This window comes from Schistocerca gregaria, chromosome 4, assembly GCF_023897955.1.
Source record: "Schistocerca gregaria isolate iqSchGreg1 chromosome 4, iqSchGreg1.2, whole genome shotgun sequence".
NCBI classification, from domain to species: Eukaryota; Metazoa; Arthropoda; class Insecta; order Orthoptera; family Acrididae; genus Schistocerca; species Schistocerca gregaria.
In genome coordinates this window covers 327,469,918-327,493,922 of record NC_064923.1, presented here as the reverse complement: position 1 = coordinate 327,493,922, position 24,005 = coordinate 327,469,918, and the positions used below count along the sequence as shown (strand labels likewise).

General features: G+C 37.3%; 1 protein-coding gene across 9 annotated transcripts in view; it reads left to right on the top strand.

The window, feature by feature from the left end:
- The window catches only part of LOC126365743 (uncharacterized), a 507,155-nt gene that overhangs the window by 455,572 nt on the left and 27,578 nt on the right, over positions 1–24,005 (top strand). For all 9 annotated transcript variants that reach the window (XM_050008196.1, XM_050008200.1, XM_050008203.1 and 6 more), the window contains 5 exons: positions 13,720–14,088; positions 15,949–16,074; positions 16,216–16,323; positions 16,402–16,644; positions 21,667–21,865. In XM_050008196.1, coding sequence (XP_049864153.1) covers positions 13,720–14,088; positions 15,949–16,074; positions 16,216–16,323; positions 16,402–16,644; positions 21,667–21,865 — 1,045 coding nt within the window. The remainder of the gene's footprint in view (positions 1–13,719; positions 14,089–15,948; positions 16,075–16,215; positions 16,324–16,401; positions 16,645–21,666; positions 21,866–24,005) is intronic.

Sequence of the window (24,005 nt, the reverse complement as noted above, 5' to 3'; positions counted from 1 at the left end):
ATGGCTAAGATATTCCACTTGTGGAACAAAAGAACAGCAATGGTCAATGATACACTTGAGACTGGCTTGTTGCAGAAGGAGCAAAAAGGCATAATGGTTGGCTGCCAACTCCAGAGTGTTCTTACCTATGACTAGAATGTCATCCAAATAGTTCGTTGTGCGTGGTGCAATCCGTGTCAGCTGTTCCAAGTTCCATTGAAAAAATGCGGAACACTGGCAATGCCAAAAGGAAGCCTGTTGAAGTGGAATTGACCAAAGTGAGCATTAATGATCAGAATGTTCAGTGAACCCTCATCTGGAGGGAGCTGAAGGTAAGCACCTCACAAATAAATCTTGGGAAAAATCTTGTCTCCTGCTAGTCGTCCATAATATTATCCACTATCAGAACTGGGGTAGACATCAATGACTGACTGTGCGTTAATCGTAACCTTAAAGCTACCACAAATCTAAAGTACTCTATTCAGTTTTTCCACAATAATGATGGGGGCGGTGGCCTAGCAACTGCTGGTGACTGCAGTGAGAAAGCCGCCTTATTGGAGACACTTACATTCCATCTGTAGATTATCTTGAAGAGTGAAGGCAACATTCTGAGCTTTGAAACAGAGGGCTGTGTCCAATAGGAGGAGGATGAAATGAGTCTCAAAACCAGTAACGCCAGTGGTCGGATGAGAAAACACTGACTTGTACTTGAAGCATAAGTCGTGTAAGTAGCAGTTAGGCCCGAACAGCTTAATGGTGCTGGTGAAGTTGTGTACTATCAAACCCAAAGTGTTAAAAATGTCCAAACCAAGAAAGTTTGTGGCTCCTTCTATGCTAACCACCAAGACAAGTGCCATGCAGGTGGTAGAATGATAGTTAACACAAGCTTTCGCTTTGATAGTATCATTGCTGTAACTAAGCAGTCATCTTGAGAATTCCTATAGTAGACATGAGCCAATATGGCAGTAAGTCCACCAAATCACAATCATGAAAGAACCTATATCAACCTGGAATTCCACTAGGATTGTGTTGACTTTGACTGTAAGTGTTAAGAGTTTATCTTTTCACAGCATGGGCGTATAACATATCTGATCTGGGGGAGGGGAGGGGGTGGGGGAGGAAAGCTCCATGTGGGTGTAATTGCATAAGGTCATAGCATTTTTGTTGTTGATATTCCAGTTACTGTGGTTTATTTATCAACTGTAATTCTTGTTTTAGTTCACTGTTGCTGTTTGAGTTTACAGATTGTTTTTTATCATTTGGAGATTGTGAGTGGAGCAGAGAACTCTAGAAAATGGAGTGCCAAGTGAAAAAATCGAAACATTTCTAGCGAACTGTTTTGACATAAGTGACTCTTCAAATACAGGATGACCTTTGGGGTTTGATGAAGATCGCTGTCAGTGTACTCGAGAATTGGCAAATATTATGAATTGTGATCATTCCACAATTGTGCGACATTTGCATGCACTGGGGAAGGTTCGAAAATCGGGTTTATGGGTACCACATGCTCTAAGCCAAAATCACAAAAATCAGCAGATGGCTATACTTGCGTCTGTACTTGGTTATCATCAACTGGTTCATGGACAACACCAACAATTCCTATCGAGTAGCGTTACTGGTGATGAGAAATAGTGTATTTATGCTAACATTAGGAAAGGGAAGTAATGGTTGAGCCCAAACAAAGCAGCAACTCCCTGTACGAAGTCCTGCATGCATCCACTAAAGATAATGTGAAGCACCAGGTGGAACTGCACTGGTGTGGTGTATTACGAATTGCTTAACTGAGGCGTAATCATCACTGCTGACATTTACAGTCAAGAACCGGGACACATCGCAGAAGCAATCCAACAACAACATCCAGCAAGACTGTTTGAAATGATGCTACTCGATCATAATGTCCACTTGCATTCCATTAGACTGACAAAAACACTATACAGGAGTTGGGATTCAAAGTCATTCCACACCCACATTATTCACCTGATCTTGTGCTCTCTTTCAAACAACCAACCAACTAACTTCCTTTCCAGATGAAAATGTACTCTGAATATGGTTCAATGTGTGTGTCACCTCAAAACTACGTGATTTCACAGAAGCAGAACTGAAAAGTTACCCCATCATTGGCAGACCTGTATATGGTGAAGGAGAATACATTGTTGATGACTGAAGTCTCTGTTCAATGTATGTGTTGTGTTTGTTATACATACGGAAAAACTCTATGAACTTATCCAACAACCAAATACGTTCATATCGAGGGACAATTGACAAACTTCCGACTTCTGTCCTGCCTTGCCAGAGGAAGAACATTTAGCCCAATGATAATGACATTGTTACTGTGGATGAGCAATAAAACAGTTGCTGCATAAGGTTATCTGTTATGAGCACCTTCTATTGTTTGCGGTTTTGCCAACTGCAGGTGAATCAGAGCGTGTGATTGGGGCTATGTCTGGTGAGTCTGCTAGTAAAGACTGTTCATATGCCCTAATAATGGTAAGACAAATCTCTAATGTGGAATCCCTGAGTTTGAGGACATCATTATGGAATGTATCATCCGGTGAATGTATGATATTCAAGTCACTCAGGAAAGAAGTTGTGTATGGCTGATTGTATTGAGGGTTTGCTCACAGGAATAGACAGGCAACGTTGCAGTTTGACTATGAAGCCTCTGTAAAATTGTTCACTAAGGTTAGGCAGTTACAAAAACTTATGGCAGGCAGCAGCAACATGCACTTGGGAGTCGAAATAATCTAGCAAACAAGTCTTTAAGCATTCATAAGGGAGGGCATGCAACTCCACTTCAGGGTGGATTTGCTGCAGCAAATGATACATTTCTGAGCCTGGATAGGCCAAGAACAAAATGTGCTGCTCTTGCCACTTGCTGTCTTCTCTTGTAGTGTCTGCTACTGAAATTTGTCGGGCACCTCTGTAATACTGTCACTCTTACTAAATGATTCATTCTTCATTCTATCTTCAGCTGCCTGTTACTCCTCCTTGGTAAGGCTCACATCAGCTATACTTAAGAATTGGTTGAACAAGTGTATTGGAAGCAGTTTCTTCCATGGATGAACTGCATTGTCTGAATATTATTCCAATGAATCTCAGCCTGGCATCTTATTTTCTTACAATTTGTTTTATTTTGTCTTCCACTTTAGGTTGCTGTGGACAGTTGCTCCTATGTGTCTTAAAATTGTCACTGTTACTGGTAATTTTTCATAAATAGCTTAATTGAAGAGTAATGGATCTTGCCACCTATTTATGCATGATGTATTACATTTATTTGTTACGGGTAAACTCTCTGTCCTTGCAACAATAATAGATCCTCTGTAGGTCTTTTTGATTTTTGTTGCAGCTTGTGACACTGCAACCTTTGTTATAGACAACAGCACCATCTGCAGAAAGCTTCATAGTGTTTCCAACACTAGATCATTTATTTTTAATTTATATTATAAAACGTAATGACCTTATAGTACTAAAATGGGAGACTGTCTGACATAAGTGCATAGCTAAGATTATGTTGTTACATGGCCATATAACATTCTGGATGGATTCACATTATCTTTTGTCATTATAATCAGCAGATAAATATGTGCCCATGTACCAAAAACTCAAAATCATACTGTGACATTGGGAGTTCCCGTCAGTTTTCTGATCATCAGTATAATATTTGCATTTGTCAACGTGCCCAGACAAGTGAACTTGGACTATCCTGATAGAAACCAATTAATAAAAATTTATGGGCTTTCCCTGTAATAAATGCAGCATGAGAGTAAAGAAAGTAACTCTTGCTATCTTGTTCCTATTGCTTAAATCAGATCACATCCAATCAAAGCTTGGTCATAACATGATGTGCCTTGTACAGTCAAAGAATGTGACATAGATGTCTTATCAATCCTAAAACAATATACAGGCTAATGAACATAATCTAAGGTTATAGTTCATATCTTGTTTCTTCTTCAAGCAGGAATTGTACATGGTTATCATTAAAAAGATCTTTGGTTATAATAAATATGGTGTTACTTTAGAGAGATGTTATTTTGCCTGGTTATCATTCAAGAAATCTTCTACACTAAAGTAACATTTGCTTTTGAGATATTATACCAGGTCTCCTTCACGACTATTTTTCTTTTCGATTTAGGTCAAACATACCCTTCTAGATTTTATGTATAAATTTCATGCCCACATATTGTGGAGTTTTTTTTCACATAGTTTTGGTCTGTGGTTATGTACTATGTGGCTTTCTCTATATCCAGTCTCAAACCTGTGCAAGTAATAGTTGCTGTCAAAAAGTTGTGTGTTTCCTTGTGTGAAAATGAGACTCTCATATATGTATGTGCTTGAAACAGATAAAAGTTTGCAGTGTTATTTTTTTTAGTTCGCACCATGGCTCAGATGATCTTTTTTTGTAGTCTACAAGCTCTGGAAGATTAGTTTTCTCAGCTCCTCAGAAAATTAAGCTATAGCTAATGACTGAAACAAAATATGCACAGTGACAGTTTTTTTACAACTAAATCAGTGATATTATATAGGATGTTCATGACATAAACAAGGCTGTTCAGTCAACACAGAATTCTGTCAACATGATAAATCCATGACGCATTTTTGTTTTCCAGTCACTGAGGAACTTGACACAATTTGTGGTGTCCAGTTTTTTTTTTTTTTTTTGTCCATGTAGTGTATTTCAGTTATACATTACACACATTGTTACATGATGAAGTAAACACTTTCTGTTTTCATAAAATTTAATTACAAATTATTATTTTTGACCCATGACTACTTTTCCAAGTCTTATCAGTACAGTAGATTAAGTTTTCATTGGTTTTATAGCAGCTATTATTGTTTAGTCATCTGCATAAAGGATGATATCGGGCTGAACCTGACATGTCATATCACTGAAACATGTGGAATGACTAATTGTATGTGTTTCTAGCCACTGTTATTAACAAGATCTCTTTATTTTCTGTTTGCTAAGTGTGATGACATCCAACTAACAAATTTTCCTTGAAAACCATAGCTTGTCAGTTTTTGGAGAAGCCTTGGCAGTGTCACAAAAGATCCAAATACTAACATTCTGTTACCGAGACATCTGGTAACTTTTGTGACTAATTCATTTATTTTGTGAGCTGTGCTGCAGCCTTTAACCATACAGATTGTGTAAACTAGTGCTGCAGGGTGAATTATAATTTTCTATCTGATCACATGCAACTCTTTCAAATATTTTTGAGAAAATTTATAACAGTAAGATGGTTCTCCAATTATCCATTTCATCTTGTTAGCCCCTTTTATGAATGGGCCAAGCTTCGGCATATTTTAATTCATACAGAAAAAAAACCTCATCTATAGTGTGTCTGTGAGTGAGTGAGTGAGAGAGAGAGAGAGAGAGAGAGAGAGAGAGAGAGAGAGAGAGAGAGTGTGTGGATGTGCAATACTGTGACAAATTATTTGTAATATTATAGCAGGAACCTGATCCCAATCCAGTGAGTTTATATTATATATGGTTGTTGTTGTTTTCATAACATCATAGTTGGAAACATGAGAAAACTTAAAACCTGAGCTATTCTGTCTGTCATACTAGGACTTGTACTTGCTGGTGAGCAGTTACTTATTTGATTACAATTTATGAAGAAGTTGTTAAAGGATTCACTTATGGAACTGGATCTGTAACAGTTCTAGCATTTGTCATTAATTTAGAGAGGCATTTTCTCTCCTTCTCATTGTCTACTTCACTTATTATAAAAGACCAAACATCTTTGGTTGCATTTGAAATGAACCTATTGTTTGCAGTACGCTTTGCTAGTCTAACTACTTTATCAATTTTTTTTCCTTTTCTATACTTTATGGATGTGCTTACATGTTAAGGAATTTGGGTCTTCTCACCCCATATGCTTGACACTGTTATTTCCTTTTGTTTCTACTTTTGTGAGAGACAGTCTGCACTGTTACAAAAGGGAATCATTCATTGAAGGTATTCATGCATTCAGTTGAAAAGTTTTTGTAGTTCTCATTTGTTGGAGCATGTTTTCTGACTGCCCACTTGGTGAAGTTTAGTTTTACAATAAATACCTCCGCCATTTTGTGACTGAAGTTCCTACGTCATTTTGTTGTGCAGACTGAATTTAACTCTGATAATGATACTAATAACTGTAAAATAAATCTTCCTTTTAAACTAGAGCTATGCAGTAACTTAGAATATTATTGATACATTTTGCAACATTTGCTCTAACCCTTTGACATTGCTCAAAATTTAGATTTAACCCATTTGCAGCTATTTGGTTCCTTAAATGTAAAGCAAATTTGTCATCAGTTCTTGCATATGTTTAGAAGCCAGATCATATAACCAGTTTCTTACATAGTTTTTCATTGTTTAATTTATGTAATAATTTTTCAAATATATCTGTGAATACAGAGCTTATATTGTACCCACACTTGTGATATATGCTGATATTGTACTCTTTTTAAATTCTATACAAAATCTTTCAAAAGTAAGTTTTTCATTTAGATGGCTAAAATTCTGTCTAATTTTGTGGCCTACTGAGGAATGAACTAGTATCTAAGAACTTCCATACCCATTAGTTTTACAAAAGTTGGTAGCCAATTTGTTGCCTGTAAGTCATTGAGGAGGTGGATGTATTCAGCTTTAAACCACTGTTAATTTAGACAAATTACTTCTACTATCTATTCCATACTTTCTAACAGAATAGCTTGCTGATCAGTTATTATGACAGACCTCCAGTATTCAAATGTGCAATGAAATTACTACTGCATACATTATCAGGCAAAGAATCTTTGAAATTAGTTTGATTACAAGGTAAGTGAACTTACACCTGTGTGTTAAATCTGCCTTATCACTTTTAACACAGTGTGTGAAGCAACTAGAAAGCAAGCTAGTGGTTCAGATAAACTCTTTGATTTATCAAAAGCTTTCGACACTGTGTCTCATGAAATCTTATTGAACAAACTGCAATTCTATGGCTTTACAGGAAGTGCTCTGGAATTGATAAAATCTTATCTGAGTAATAGAGTGCAGAAGGTGGTTTTTAATGGTGCAGAATCAGATTACTTACCTGTGGGCATGGGTGCCCCCCCCCCCCCCCCCCCACACACACACACGGTTCTGTACTTGGCCCAATTCTATTTATTATTTATATAAATGACTTACCATGTAACATAGCTGGGCTGTCAAATAGGACTTACTTATTTGCAGATGATCTTGCAGTCTGTATAAATGCAGAAACAGCACAGAAGGTGAAATATGAAGCAGACCAGTGCACTGTCAAAGTTGAAAATTGGTGTAAAGCTAATTCCCTTTGTGTCAACCAAAAAAATATATATATACCAAGCGGGAAAGCGCCGGCACACAGGCACAATGAACAAAACACACACACAGAATTACTAGCTTTTGCAACCGATGGTTGCTTCTTCAGGAAGGAGAGGGAAAGACGAAAGGATGTGTGTCTTAAGGGAGAGGGTAAGGAGTCATTCCAATCCTGGGAGCGGAAAGACTTCCCTTAGGGGGAAAAAAGGACAGGTGTACACACACACACACACACACACACACACACACACACACACACACACACACACACACACACACACACATCCATCCGCACATACACACACACAAGCAGGCATATTTAAAGGCCTTTGCCTTTGCCTTTAAATATGTCTGCTTGTGTGTGTGTGTGTGTGTGTGTGTGTGTGTGTGTGTGTGTGTGTGCGCACGAGTGTACACCAGTCCTTTTTTTCCCCTAAGGGAAGTCTTTCCGCTCCCGGGATTGGAATGACTCCTTACCCTCTCCCTTAAAACCCACATCCTTTCGTCTTTCCCTCTCCTTCCTGAAGAAGCAACCATCGGTTGCGAAAGCTAGTAATTCTGTGTGTGTGTTTGTGTGTTTTGTTCATGTGCCTGTCTGCCGGCGCTTTCCCGCTTGGTAAGTCTTGGAATCTTTGTTTTTAATATATTTTTCCCATGTGGAAGTTTCTTTCTATTTTATTTACATCATCATTAATTTGAACCCAACAATTACGTTTGTTATTGTCTCTGTTGCATTTCGAAATCTTCTCTATCGTCTTACTTTCTCTTTTCGTTTGTACAAGAAGTTTCACTTTGTATTCATCTTCCATTTTTCCGTAAACTACCATACATTTTATCCTGCCTAATTATACTCAATAATACGTAATTTACTTCCAAACCATAACCTAAAATTTTCAACGCTTTCAACATAACCACTGCTATAAAATCCATTGTTCCCAGTTAACAAACATTTCGTGTAAACTCGTGAATACTATTTCACAGCTTCAGTTCCTTTCACCTATTACACAACCATCTCAGTTTTTTCCAACAACGTTCGTTTTATTTCCATTCCCGTTTTTCCCACATAACCGATCATTTTTTAGCAGCTTCCCACAGGTTTACACGTTATTATTTCTTCATCAAACAATTGTTAGCCTCATTCTCATAACCTGCCAGTACATAACCAGTCCTTTGAATACATTTACACACATATTCTTCGAGATTTTATTCGAAAAATTTTTTCGAATTTTATTTTTTCGCAAATTATTTTTTCGAAACTTTTTTCGAAAAATTTTTTTTCGAAATTTTCTTGAATTTCCCCGCCCTTTAACGTGATCTGGAGACAACATAACTACCCAACCTTTGCACCCATTGTTGTTCACCAACCTAAGTTTAGCACATGATCAACATAGCTGATCTCAAACCAACACTTTTTCGACTTTTTTGACACCTTTATCTCTCCCTATATAAATCTCTATTTACTTTCACTTTAACCTCATATTACCCTTTCCACCTATTAATACCATGTCAACCTCACAACATCCCTACAACGACCCCATTAAATTTTATTTACATTCCCTCCGCAAACATGCCTTCACCCTAGCCAGATTACGCTCCCATATTTTATTTACTCAGGCTTGATGTCTGCTTGTGTCTGTGTATGTGCGGATGGATATGTGTGTGTGTGCGAGTGTACACCTGTCCTTTTCCTCCTTTTTTTCCCCTAAGGGAAGTCTTTCCGCTCCCGGGATTGTAATGACTCCTTACCTTCTCCCTTAAAACCCACATCCTTTCGTCTTTCCCTCTCCTTCCTGAAGAAGCAACCATCGGTTGCGAAAGCTAGTAATTCTGTGTGTGTGTTTGTGTGTTTTGTTCATGTGCCTGTCTGCCGGCGCTTTCCCGCTTGGTAAGTCTTGGAATCTTTGTTTTTAATATATTTTTCCCATGTGGAAGTTTCTTTATATATAATTAAAAACAAAGACTTACCAAGCGGGAAAGCGCCGGCAGACAGGCACATGAAAAAAACACACAAACACACACACAGAATTACGAGCTTTCGCAACTGGCAGTTGCTTCATCAGGAAAGAGGGAAGGAGAGGGAAAAATGAAAGGATGTGGGTTTTAAGGGAGAGGGTAAGGAGTCATTCCAATCCCGGGAGCGGAAAGACTTCCCTTAGGGGAAAAAAAGGACAGGTGTACACTCGTGCGCACACACACACACACACACACACACACACACACACACACACACACACACACACACACACACACATATCCATCCGCACATACACAGACACAAGCAGACATATTTAAAGGCAAAGAGTAAGGGCAGAGATGTCAGTCGAGGCGGAAGTACAGAGGCAAAGAAGTTGTTGAAAGACAGGTTAGGTATGAGTGGCGGCAACTTGAAATTAGCGGAGGTTGAGGCCTGGCGGATATCGGGAAGAGAGGATATACTGAAGGGCGAGTTCCCATCTCCGGAGTTCGGATAGGTTGGTGTTGGTGGGAAGTATCCAGATAACTCGGACGGTGTAACACTGTGCCAAGATGTGCTGGCCGTGCATCAAGGCATGTTTAGCCACAGGGTGATCCTCATTACCAACAAACACTGTCTGCCTGTGTCCATTCATGCGAATGGACAGTTTGTTGCTGGTCATTCCCACATAGAAAGCATCACAGTGTAGGCAGGTCAGTTGGTAAATCACCTGGGTGCTTTCACATGTGGCTCTCCCTTTGATCGTGTACACCTTCCGGGTTACAGGACTGGAGTAGGTGGTGGTGGGAGGGTGCATAGGACAGGTTTTACACCGGGGGCGGTTGCAAGGGTAGGAGCCAGAGGGTAGGGGAGGTGGTTTGGGGATTTCATAGGGATGAACCAAGAGGTTACGAAGGTTAGGTGGACGGCGGAAAGACACTCTTGGTGGAGTGATCCATCCTTCATGAAATCCTCCCCACTCCTTTTTTCCCCCTAAGGGAAGTCTTTTTGCTCCCGGGATTGGAATGACTCCTTACCCTCTCCCTTAAAACCCACATCCTTTCATTTTTCCCTCTCCTTCCCTCTTTCCTGACGAAGCAACTGCCAGTTGCGAAAGCTCGTAATTCTGTGTGTGTGTTTGTGTGTTTTATTCATGTGCCTGTCTGCCGGCGCTTTCCCGCTTGGTAAGTCTTGGAATCTTTGTTTTTAATATATTTTTCCCATGTGGAAGTTTCTTTCTGTCCTGTATGTATTGTGGAATAACAACACTGAACTTGAGCAGAGCTCAAATGCTGTTAATTTCCTTGGAATCTCAATGATTCAAAATTATCCTGGGGTAGCCATATAGAAAAAGGAATATTTGCTCTAAGAAAGCTGCATCTTTGTCTAAACGTGCCAGTACTTAAAGTGGTTTATTTTGCTTTAATACACAGTCACATTTCCTATGGTACAATACTGTGGGGGCATCAAAACAAGGCAGCTAATGTCTTCAAACTACAAAAGAAGGCAATAAGACTGATATGTAGCTTGGCACCCAGAGCTCACTGTAGGCCAAGCTTTAAATAATTACAGATTATGACCCTGCCGTCAGTATTTATATTACAGTGTGTAATGAATATTAAGGAAAACTATCCAAGTTATCAACAGTATGACATGCGACATAATTATAACACAAGAAACAAGCAGGACCTAGTTTCTTTTCGATGTAACTATAAAAAAAACGCAAAAGTGCTTCTTATACAAGTCCATAAAATTTTTTTAATGCCATACCCCAACATATCAGGGATATTCCAATTCAAAAAATTTCTTCCTGAGCTCAGCATTTATGAAACTGATGAATTTTTAAGGGAGGCAAAGAATATGGTATGACTACACTTTGTCATCAGTTTTTATATGCTTCTATATATGAGTAAGTCTGTAATTCGCTAAATTTACTATGCAATATCAATTTGTACCAGAAGTTTCTCTGTTTTGTATTTGTGTGAAGGTACCATAATTATTTGTGTAATATTTATATTGTGTAATATTTTTCTTGTTTTTGTAATTATTTGTGTAACATTTATACTGTGTAATATTGACTTTTGTAATGCCTCAGATGATCTCTGAGGTCTCTACAACAATAAAAATCATTCAATCAATCAATCAGTCAATCAATACATATCTGGATTTTTAATGATAGGTGAAGTCTGGCTGGAAATGGCCCCTTTCAGTAGTTCCCATGCATGTGAGCATTTTCGCACTAGCTTGTTTGCATTTACAGCTGCTTTAGTGCTTTGTCATCAAGAGCTTTGTTTGTATCTGGTGAGTTTCTTCTTACCAGATCGATTTAGGTGTTGTCCAAGAATTGTGAAACTATATTTTTCATTACTGTTCATGTCAAGAAGTCGTAACACTTCAAACAGAAGTGTTTTAATTTTTGGTTCATTCATCGAATTACACTATTCACACAAGACCAGTTCACCAGATCATATCTTGTAGATAGATTCGTCAATAACGTGTGGAGTTAACAGTAATTGCAAGGTACCAAACAGCCTTTTTAAATGCTCTGGCCTCATTGCAATAAATATTGTTTGATCCAGATATAAGAACAAGACAGTCACTTTTGCATTATAGTGCTTTTCATTTATTATCATGTTGTTCAATCAAGAAGTGATGGAAGAATCACTTAACACTTTTTAGTAGAATTGGCACATCTTTTCCTCTCTTGCTGATCATATTTGTGAACTTCACCCTAGGCCTAACAATGCCGACACAATCACAATCTCTTAAACATAGTTTGATAGAAAGTTTGAAACACTGCATGCATGGTTGTCTTCAAATCTTTTGACCTTGATTCCATGATGTATTTGTTTTTAGATGGGTGTGTACTGTTCTTGCAGATTTCATTTTTATTTTTGAGAGGCCACCTTTAAATGTGATGTTAAACACAGCAGTGCTGATGTCATCCTGTACAGACACAAACATTTTACTGGTTACATTTTCGATATGTGTAGAGTGTTTTTCATCATCTACTATTGTTACACATTTTTCTTTACTGACCTTTTCTATTTTTTCAGATAGGATCCCTTTCTTGGTTACATGTTTCAAAAGACTTACTTTCGTCCACTTTTAAAGGGTTGCTGTTGAGCAGACTATTGCATCTGTGTTTTAGAGTGGCACGGGGTGGTGGTGGGATGGAACCCTTAGAAACATTCAGAATGAAATTGTATGTACACATTAATTTGTGATGTGAATGTAAAATGACTCGTTCCATACCTTTATGACCTATCGTGCAAAATGACCCACGGAACATGTAACTAACTTTCACTTGAACTCTTCAGTATCACTTTGCAACACATGACTTATTGAATTCTTGTCTCTGATAATGTTTCAGTATTTTTTTTTCACATGTTTCTGTAACACAAGCACCACACAACTGCAAGTAGTTCACAGTTACCAACCTTATGTTTATTTTGCAACAGTTTTTGTGAAGCCTCCATTTACAACATTTGTACTGGTTGCATTCAAGATTTTTTTGTTACACAACTTACAATTACCAGTTTGTATTTCACTATTGTCACTTTTATTGGAACAGTTTACACCTGCTAGTCTTATTGGTACCACCTTGATATTCACAAAAGTTTGTGGTTGAGACATAAAATGCAAAACTACTGGTTCATTAGGCATTGACAGCAGTATATGAAAGCTTCTCTTGCACTAAAAGAGATCTCTGTCTTGTAGATATTTTGAAGAACTTCACACTGTCACTCACTCCAGGTTTCTCCGCTCAAGCCAATATGGTATTTTGTGACAGTACTTGCTCATATTAATCAACATTGAACTTTATGAACTTCCAGCAAACTGAAATAGCTGTGGGTCAGCAACTTTTGTAAATCAGTACAACAAAAAACCAGTTTAAACTTGCAAATTTTACTTTTTTATTCATTTGGTGACTAGTTTCGGGTCAAGACCCATTTTCAAATCCTCATAATATAGTCAAAAATGTTATTTCCGAAGATGTGAAAACCATATCAAAAATGTGCAACTAACAGTTCTTTGCACATTTTTGATATGGTTTTCACATCTTTGGAAATACCATTTTTGACTATGTTACAATGTTTTAAAAATGGGGTCTCAGCCTGAAACTAGTCATTGAGTGAATAAAAAAATTAAAAATTACGACTTTGGACTGCTTTTTTGTTTTACCAACATTGAACTGATGCCTAAAGAAACATTGTTACAGTTTCGGTGTCACATTATTTACCTCATAGTAACTATGAACTGGCACCAACTCCATTACAGCTGAGTATGGAATCAGAACTGGCATTTTGTCTCCTGTTGTTTCTCTGACTGCAACAGTAAACAATAGCACTTGCACCATATTAAAATTTGAAATTTTCAGTTGGCTTGGCAGAGCTCTTTACATGTTACTTAGATTGACAAAACTATTACATCAGTGGTTGATGTAATTTTTGCTTTGGAAAATTTTTGATTTTAGGATGACAGAGGACGTCTAATGCGCAGAACAGTCATAAGATATGTTAACCTAAGTTTAGTTATCACTCTCCGCATGATGAGCCCTCGTGTAAAGAAGAGATTTCCTACTATGGATCACTTAGTGGAAGCTGGTTTCATGCAGCCCAATGAAAAGAAGGTCTTTGATGCTCTGGACCAAAAGACAAGTCACCCAAAGTACTGGATGCCACTAGTATGGGCAGGAAGTATAATTACAAGAGCAAGAAAAGAAGGCAGAATAAAGGATGATTTTTCAATGAAGACCCTCATTGATGAACTAAATACTTTCAGAGGTGGTTGTGGAGGAATGTTAAATTATGACTGGATCAGCATACCTCTTGTTTACACCCAGGTAAAAATTTTTTTTGTTTTATGTTCTGTCACACTCTTTTCATTAAGAAAAAGGTGTGGTATGTCTAACTTGAAAGTGTAAAATAAATTTCTATAGTTTGCTGTGCACTCAAAGGTGTTGTTTGTGTGAGACTTGCCTCAGAATTAAGGGTCATTTGCCTAGAAAAGATGCAGATCGTAAATTTATTGTAAGATCCAAACAAATAAAATTTCTGCCCCTAATTCCGTGGAGTGATTATTATTCTCCAATCACTTCTGGTAACAAGCTTAAAAAACCGTGCACACAGTTCCACCACCTTGGATTTCAGTCACTCCATAATTTAAGTTTTCAACACTTCACTATTTGAAAACACTTGAAAACAAGCCATTTCTTGATATGCAGGAAGTGGTAGACAAAGGAGGCGATATCAGGGCGGTTATGAGTGTTTTTGAAAGTTTCCACCCAAAGCTCCAAATCATGTAAACTCTGTGGGCATTGATGTGTGAAAATGTATTGTAATGATTCTAAGTAACTCAAGCTTTTAGCCTCTTTTTATTCATTTCTTCAAATGACTACATCTCATTTTTGAAAATATTTGACTGGCTACATTATCTACTATTAGTATTAAGACTGCATGAAAGCTGCCAAGAGCACATCTTATTAGCCCCTAAATATGTTTCTTTATGAAGTGCTGTGCAGATTAAGGAAGGAGCAAAAGTCCTGCTTCATCCTTAGGTATGAGCAAGTCACACATAATAGGGTTGTTTCCTCTTTCAGCTATATTTTCATACAGCATTGTGAGGGTTCATTTGTATTTTAAGTTATCTAGTTGTGATCTAGAGCTCAGAGTAGTCTGTGAACCCCCGACTTGTTAAATATTCTTCCTATCTGTAGAATAACTTAATTTTTTACAAAAAACCGGGACTTGGCATCTCCGATCTTTTAAGGCTTTTATTGTGCCTTTAAATAAAACACATATTAGATGACAAGTATCTTGTTACAGGACACCTTCTGGGTAGTGAATAACAAGCTTTTTTTCAATACATACATATATACATTATTGATGTAAACAACTGATGATTTGTATTCCTTGACAACACGGCTGGTATAGAAGACTTTTTGTTGCCTTTGACTACTTTGCCCATCGAGACTCCAAGTACATCTTCGTCTCTCTTGGAATGGCACAGAGACCAAGCAGAATACCTCATGCAAATGATGAATTACACAAAGCAGGACTTGTCCCATAATAAATCTTCTTACATAATAACGAAAACTATATATTCTGAACAATTGTTCTGGAGAGCAAAAATACATATAATTCTACTTATAAAGCTTTTTCATTTATATTCAGAATTAGTATGAGGTTTCAGTTCCACTCTATGAAATTATTTATTTCCGAACTGTGGCTACAAAACTCTGGAAAATCTTGTGCTCTCACACCATGTATGGCGACGATTGGCTACTCAGGCTCTGTTCTGTGAGTTACTGTATAAGTGCTGGTTGATCACTGCTGTCAGTCATATTATCTAGCCAGTTGGTCCATGCTTCTGTGATGTGCCTTATGGATATGCAAACTATTTCCATGGAATGTAATACCAATGGACTCACTGGTTTATAAGAGTGTGAACAGTTTGAATGATAAATATCTTCGTTCATAGGAGACATAAAAAATACTGTAGTGGAAATGACATCTTATTAAGAATCACACTACAGTCTCCAAGTTTCCATTCTCTTTTTTCCTGCCTTTTGTTGTGACGGACATTATTATAGAGAGCTAAATGAATGGTAAGCCTGAGCAGTGCTGTGTGACAAAATGAAATTTTACTTCTTATGCTACTCTCATGAGACCATCTGTTGACAGGTTCCTCGCTGTGCTTCCAGGTTGTCACTCTGGCAGTGTATGCGTACTTCATAGCTACTTTGATGTCCAACCAGTTCCTGGATCCTTCAATGAAGTATCCCAAGCATGAGATTGATTTAGTGTTTCCTACATTCACATTTCTGCAGGTAAATTTTTTGCATAAATATATTTACAATGAAATTAACCCTAAACTTGAAAATTTTTTTGTAGAGAGATGAGTAAAAATCATGTACTTGCACAGTTATCGATAGTACCAAGTGGTTCTAGTGATCATCTTTTGTTCACAGTTCTCGTTTTACATGGGTTGGCTGAAAGTGGCAGAATCACTTGTTAATCCTTTTGGTGAAGATGATGATGATTTTGAATTGAACTGGTTGGTTGACAGAAACTTACAGGTATGTCTGCTTGAAATAAATGAAAAATTTATAAAATGATAGTTTGTAAATTGCTGAGATGTGCTTCTTCTCAAACAGGTTTCATATGTTATTGTTGATGAGATGCACCAAGAGCATCCAGAAATGGTGAAAGATCAGTACTGGGATGAAGTGTTCCCAGCAGAACTGCCTTACACTGCAGCTGCAAAGCAGTACCAGACTGGGCCACCACCTCATTCTGCTGAAAATGTTGAGGTTTCTCTTGATCAGGCAGAATTCATGCCTCTGGAGACTGTTGTAGAAGAGCCCCAAGATGAAAGGGATGAAATGGGAGATATGGAGGTGAATATCTGCAGTAGCCATTAAAAATACATTTGGAAATTATTGAATAGTAACTGATCTTTTGTAGCCTTACATAATTATAATCACATACTGCTCATGACCAGGGAAACATGTGATTTGGATCATGTTCTTTTACTGTGATATTTGGAGTAAAGCTGAAGTTAGTTGTGAAAATCAGAGATCTGATTACATTTTTTTATTACTGTGATAACATAGTTGTACAGGCAGTGAAATTTTATGGCAAAACAGAAAACATCATTTTTCCAGTGTGTTTTCTACAATAAAAGTTTTGTGAATTTCATAGAAAGACAGGGTTACTTTGATTTTTTTTTTTTACATTTAATCATAAAATAGGCAAACAACTGTGGTAGAAAGTACAAGGGAACAAGGGCTTTCTCTCTCTGTTCTTGCTGATAGCTTATATAAGACACACAGAGAGATGTCACTGTCAAGCATTCTGCTGTCAGAATGTTTTATTTATTCACAAGTCGCTTACTTTTGGATTAATATTATCTACTGCCATTTGTTGTTCTAAAATTAAGAATAAATTGTAGCAGCTGTCTCCCTTTACTATTGTATGCCTTCCTTTATAATATTTTACTTAACTCATTCCACATCCTTCTAGGCTTGCATCAAGATGGGATTTACAGAACACAGTGTTCCATTGATGTTATCCATATTAAATTTTTCATTCAAATAGACTAAAACTGAAGATATCAAGAAACCTAGAACCTAGAATCAACACAGGTTCACCGAACCAAAGAAAGATAAGTACCTCAATAATGTGTCTAATACAGAGATGTACAGCTGTGAAGAAATCAAAGAATAATCAGCTAAGGCATCCAAAAACACAGGTGGTGGAATAAAAATTATGATGAAACACTTGAAAGAAGATTAAAATCCTGGAAGAGGTGGGACTCTGACAAGACGGAGGAAAAATGGGAAGACTTCAAGAATGGAAGGAAAGAAACAACGGAAGTGGAAAAGGTGGAAGGAGAGTTCAAAAAGAACATCATGAAATTTTACAGAATCGTCGAATAACTACTACAGGGATATCAATGACAAAGCCTGTGCTAAAGGTGAACAGATGAAAGCATAGATACTAATGACAAATAACGCAATCAAATCTTGGCAAACTATTTAAAGTGCAGCTAAATTGTGAAGAGCCTTGTGAAAGCCTAGATAACTAGAAACAAATCCATAATAATTTAGAATCCAAGCCATGAAACCTAGGTGAAATCAGACAGGTAATCCAAGGAGCTTGAGAATAATAAACACCAAGTGAAGATGGTATTGCGGCAGATGTTGAAGACTGGAGGGCAAGTCACTGCAAATGGAATGCTCTGCCTGAAAACTGGAAAGATACCAAAGGCTGGAAATGTGCACTTACACATCTACTCAATAAGAAAGGTAACCAAATGGATACAATTGACTGCAAAGGAATCTGCTTTATCTCAGTTGTTTATAAGATACCATCCAAAGTCCTGATGAGAATATCTGAACACTATCACCACATCGGAGAATGTTAAGCTGCTTTCTGAAATGACTGGTCATGCATGGTATAGATATTCAACTTTGTTATCAATAAAAAGCCACAACATAATAGTAATTTTTGTCTACTACAAAAAAGCATGCAACTCACCTTAAAAACATGGTTTATTTAGAGTTTCAGAGGAATTCTGAATTTATAGAGAAGCAAGGGAAAATTGCAAAGCAAGCTATGGTTGACACTATCATGTAAGTTAAGATTTTTAGAGAAATCACAGAGCCCGTTGAAACAAAGACAAGAGTCAGTCAAGGAGATGGGCCATCTCCATTTATTTTCTGTATCACGTTGGAGAAAATAATGAAATTGTGGGAAGAAACTCCAAAGCTGGAAGGGATAATCGGGAGAAAGGAAACAAGCTAGAAATCAGGTGTTTAGCTTTTGCCAATGACCTTGCCCTTTTATCCAAAAAGTAGAAGGGTACACAGAGAATGCTGGAGATCTTATTTGAAATCTCAGTGTCTTATATGAAAAGATAAAATATATGAAACACAGATGCCAAGGTGCAAAATTCTTGGAGGTAAAGTATGGGAAGATTAAAGGGCAGATAAATTAAAATACTTGGGAGTGTAGATCTAACACAAGGGGGCTGAATAAAGAGGCAGTCAGAGAAGAGCCAGAAAATTAGACTTTGCTTACGGACAGACAGAACAAGTAAAAAAAAAAAAAAAGTGAGTGATATCCTGCATGGCTGAAATCAGGCACTACAGTTTGGTTACGAAACCAGAAGAACTCTATGCTTTGGACTGTCCTGTTTTAAATAAAAAGGGACAGTTGGAGGAACTTTAAATGAAGGAAATGAGGTTTTCTTTAGGGACCACAGAAGGCTACTGATGAAACTTGGAAGAATAAGAAAAATGAGGAGCTCTACAAATACACACAAAAGATCACAATGTGGTAACAATGGTTGAAATTTTAGGGACACAAAGTAAGAATGGACAAGAACTGACACGGAAAAGAGATCTTAAATTAGATCTCGTCATTGAAGTCTACTTGTAAGTGGATAAAAGAGGTCAAAAGAGATGTACAAGAAATGGATATTATTCTAGAAATATCCAGAACAAAGAATAATTCAGAAACTGTTGACTTAAACAGCATAAAATCATTCCATGAGAAACCACTAATTGGGAGGTCTATACATTCAGTGGTGGAGAGAGAGAGAGAGAGAGAGAAAAGAAGTGAAAGAATGAAGAGGTCCTTGGGAGAAGGAAAAGAAAGGCTAAGAAGCCTTAAGTTCTATGCAGTCCGTAGCTTGACAAAATCTGGAAAGGGGAAAATGTTAGCATATGGAGCCACATCCTAGCCATTTATGGAAATGGATCAAAGAAAATTTGAGAAGAAATAAACACTTTTCTGTACTTTGTCTCAATAAATCCAACATGTGTAAATGTGGGACTCATAAATAAGACTTCCTGTTATGTGGTACAGATTCAGAGTGCCTACTTATGAATTAATGATATGTAAAAGGTCAGCAAATGTAGAAGCAGAAATTGATCTCTTGTTTTCATATATTTTTCAAACTGTTGATTCTGTGAAATAAGACCGGGAAAAAGTTATTAATGCAAGTAGTGTATGCTAGCTTGGTTGTACATAATGAAATAATAAGCAACCAGTTGCATAAAAGAAATTTAATTTCTTTGCCAGTTTCAGGCCTTTAGTGCCCTTCTTATTTGTAAGTGATAATAAAGTGCATATAACAAAATGCCATGGTCACGTAGTTCATAGTGTTTGCATAAAACCAATACAAAGAAGCGCAGACATTGTGATCTGCATGACCATGGCATTGACACTCGCAAATAATGTGATACGTGTATCGATCCAAATAAGGGCACTAAGTGATCGAAACCAATAAACAAATTGAATTTCTTTTATGCAGCTGGTTGCTTATTATTTCATTATATATGACTATAGTTGCTGAAGATGGACAAAATACCATCCTGGTTGCATCACGTGTGAGAGCAAGGAGACACTCGAACCAAGTACTGCTGCATAACCTGCTCCTCTCAAGTAGCATCTAGGGTGCCACCAAACTCAGTTTCATTACTTTACAAATGAATCACTAGAGCAGCACGTTTCTTCACATGATGAATAATTGTGGAAAGTCAGCATTTTATTCAGGATATTGGCATGTATCTTGTTGTTTTTGAGAATGCTAACCATGTCAGCCAGGTTCTGATGATGAAAATTTCTTCTATTCTGGCATTAACCTCTGGATCAGGTACCATGCCACTAGAATCTGTTACCAGTGTTAGCTACAGGAGGAAATTTTTAGCCTGTTTATCACAGTGAATTTCTTATGCGGCATATAGCGAGTCATGAATGCCACATTTCCATATTTATGACCAGTGAATCTTGTTCATTCAAACTAGTTAATTCATTTTTTCATCCTCACCTTATGTTTGGTAGATCACATCAAGAAGAAAAGCTTTCATGGATGTGGAGTGAGTCAAGTTTAACAGGCAGAGGTAACCATTGCAGACAACTTCTTTAAAAGAGTATACTGCTGTGTTACATTGAATGAAAACAACATGCTTTGCAAAAATGTTATCCTCGGACTGGTGTCTTCATACATAATGTATAATATTAAAAACAAAGATTCCAAGACTTACCAAGCGGGAAAGCGCCGGCAGACAGGCACATGAACAAAACACACAAACACACAAACACACACACACAGAATTACGAGCTTTCGCAACTGGCAGTTGCTTCGTCAGGAAGGAAGGAAGGGGAGGGAAAAATGAAAGGATGTGGTTTTTAAGGGAGAGGGTAAGGAGTCATTCCAATCCCGGGAGCGGAAAGACTTCCCTTAGGGGAAAAAAAAAAGACAGGTGTACACTCGCGCGTGCGCACACACACACACACACACACACACACACACACACACACACACACACACACATATCCATCCGCACATACACAGACACAAGCAGACATCCAAAATATGTCTGCTTGTGTCCTTTTTTTCCCCTAAGGGAAGTCTTTCCGCTCCCGGGATTGGAATGACTCCTTACCCTCTCCCTTAAAACCCACATCCTTTCATTTTTCCCTCTCCTTCCTTCCTTCCTGACGAAGCAACTGCCAGTTGCGAAAGCTCGTAATTCTGTGTGTGTGTTTGTGTGTTTTGTTCATGTGCCTGTCTGCCGGCGCTTTCCCGCTTGGTAAGTCTTGGAATCTTTGTTTTTTAATATATATATATATATATATATATATATATATATATATATATATATATATATAATTGCATTGAGATTATATCGGAAAAAAGTGCACCATTTAAAATATGTTCTTTGTGTTTTAACTAAAATTGTAAATATGAAAAGTCCAAATAGCATAAGGTTACAATGTTTGATTAATGAAGAAGTTAGAGAGAATTGAAATTTAACTATTTCGTTCATTACTTCCATATTGTTTGGATAGGATAAACAGATGACTTTACAATACATTGATTAAGTATTTGGTCTCAATTTTCATTTTAGCTTGATGGTGACATACAAGGAGATTCTGGATCAAGAACAGAGACCCAGCCAGTGAAAATGACAAGAATGATTCGTCTGAAGAGTGGGTCTGCAGGTTCTATATCCAGCAGTTTCTCTGGGCCTCGAACAAGCCGAAAAAATTCTGTGCTCAACATGCTTACAAAGCTGTTTCGTAGAAATGAAAGCAGCAGGGATATAGGTAATAGCATGCCCCATGTAACATATCTTTGTTGTGGTGCATGTTTAATAAACAATATAAATTGTGGCCTAGTTAATATAAAAAGATTTTGCTGCATTGAAATATCATAATCTAGTTTTTGAATAAAACTAGATATCTAGTCAATTTGCAATATTTTTCATAAGTTACAAGATATAATGGGACAGACTTATAAATCTGTGAGGTAACTGAAACATATTTTTGTAAGCACATTGTGGCTTTCTTAAGGCATCCTCTGTAGAATTCATGGTCACCTATGCTTTTTCCTAATATAATTAATGTAATTTAGAGATGTGATACATTGTTTCTGATTTGTGCATAGTAACAATTATGCTACATATTCCTTATAGAAGTCATCTTCTTGCAAATCCTTATCTTCACTTACAGTTTGCAGTTCTGTTTTGTTGACTGCAAGTGCATTATGAAAATTATAGTCACTGTATAAATCTGAGATGGCCATTGTTTCTCAGAATTGTCACCTCATATATACCCAAAAATGCCATGGTTACCCTTATATTGTGATTATATTGTACACTGTCAGCAGTGGTTACTACTAAGGTTTTGGCATATGAGTTGAATATTTTTGTATGCTCCATGAGTCATGCAGAAAATATTCTCATAACAAATTAATCCCTGACACTGTGTAACAAGTCCACACTAATGGCATGTACTGCATGTAGTATCTGATCACAAAGTTGCTATCCCATTGTCACAAATGGTAGTAAAACAGTATTTGAAAAGTCCTCAGAGAAAGAAATTGTTTTGTATGAGAACTAGCAACTGGGTGACCTACAGCAGGTTTGACATATTGCTAAAGAGTAACATGACTTAGAGAACCTCAGTAATTGTGTTAAAATTAGGGTTCTCCATCAAGTTCTAGGACATAATTAATTTAGATGCTATTTAATTCAGGTAACATGCAACGTTACTATATGTTCAGAAATAAGTTTTCCTTTCTGTTTGCATCATTGAGGAAAGCTGTCCTTTTTGTTGGATATAAAGCATAAAGCATTGGCATTTTAAAGATTGTGATGTTATCATTACATACATTTACTTGAGTTTCCAGAAGCAGATATTTAATCTGTCTGTCTTGCCACTGATATCAGATTTTTCCAGGACTCCACTAAAATGGCTGTCTCTGACAGAAAGAGCCAATTGTCACTGTGTGCAACTAGAACATTGTATGTATGTATAAATAGGTGTATTCCCCCGACACGTGATTGGTACTTGATTCCAGATTTACATGACATATTGTGGTGAAAGTGTCAGGGAACTTGGATATTGACATTACCATGGCTTTAATAAGGCTGTGCAAAAGACGTGCTTCACAGGCACTTACCAGAGCACAAGTACTACACTCCTCATACGCACCAAACCATAAAGGTATCAATTAATACGAAAGTGTGAATGAGTCAGATGCACATAAGGCACCTAGCAGTGTTTTCAAAAGTAGCAAGTCAGGGTTTGATGAAAGGTCTAAAGGGAATCAACCGTGTCTCTAAATATGACAGCTGAGATTACAGTGTTCCTAAGCAATGTCTACTTCTACTTGGATGGCACAGTTGTGCATTGGTTACAAAAAAAGTGAGGAAATGCAGAAGAGCTGGGACAACTTTCAGGCAGGAATTAAGAAAACTTGTGACGACAACCAGTAGCAGGTTTGCTTAGCTGAATAACTGAAGAACAGAACCCTATGCCAGGGGGAAACAGTACAATTATATATGCAGTGTGTTTTGGCACTCCGCCGCATTATAAACTCCAATATTACAGAAGCCAACAAACTATCACACCCACTGAAGTGAAGTGTGTGACAAAGGCCATTTATCAAGTGCATTTTTGAAAGATGTCACTACAACAGAGGACTTTCAATTGCTACTATCACCTTAAGGTAACGCACCACAAGAATATGCCGATAGATGATAAACAGACTTCTGAATGTTATACCCAAGGCAGTCGTAGAATGCTATCAGGACGTCACTTCACTGTCTAAATAGTTAGTTATTGTGTGGATGTGTCACATTTATCAAATTTTGTTTTAGACTAAAAAATCCATTTATGTAATGGGCCAGAAATTAGGAATAATTTCAAAGAGAGAACATTTTATTTGTAAACTTGCTGTCAC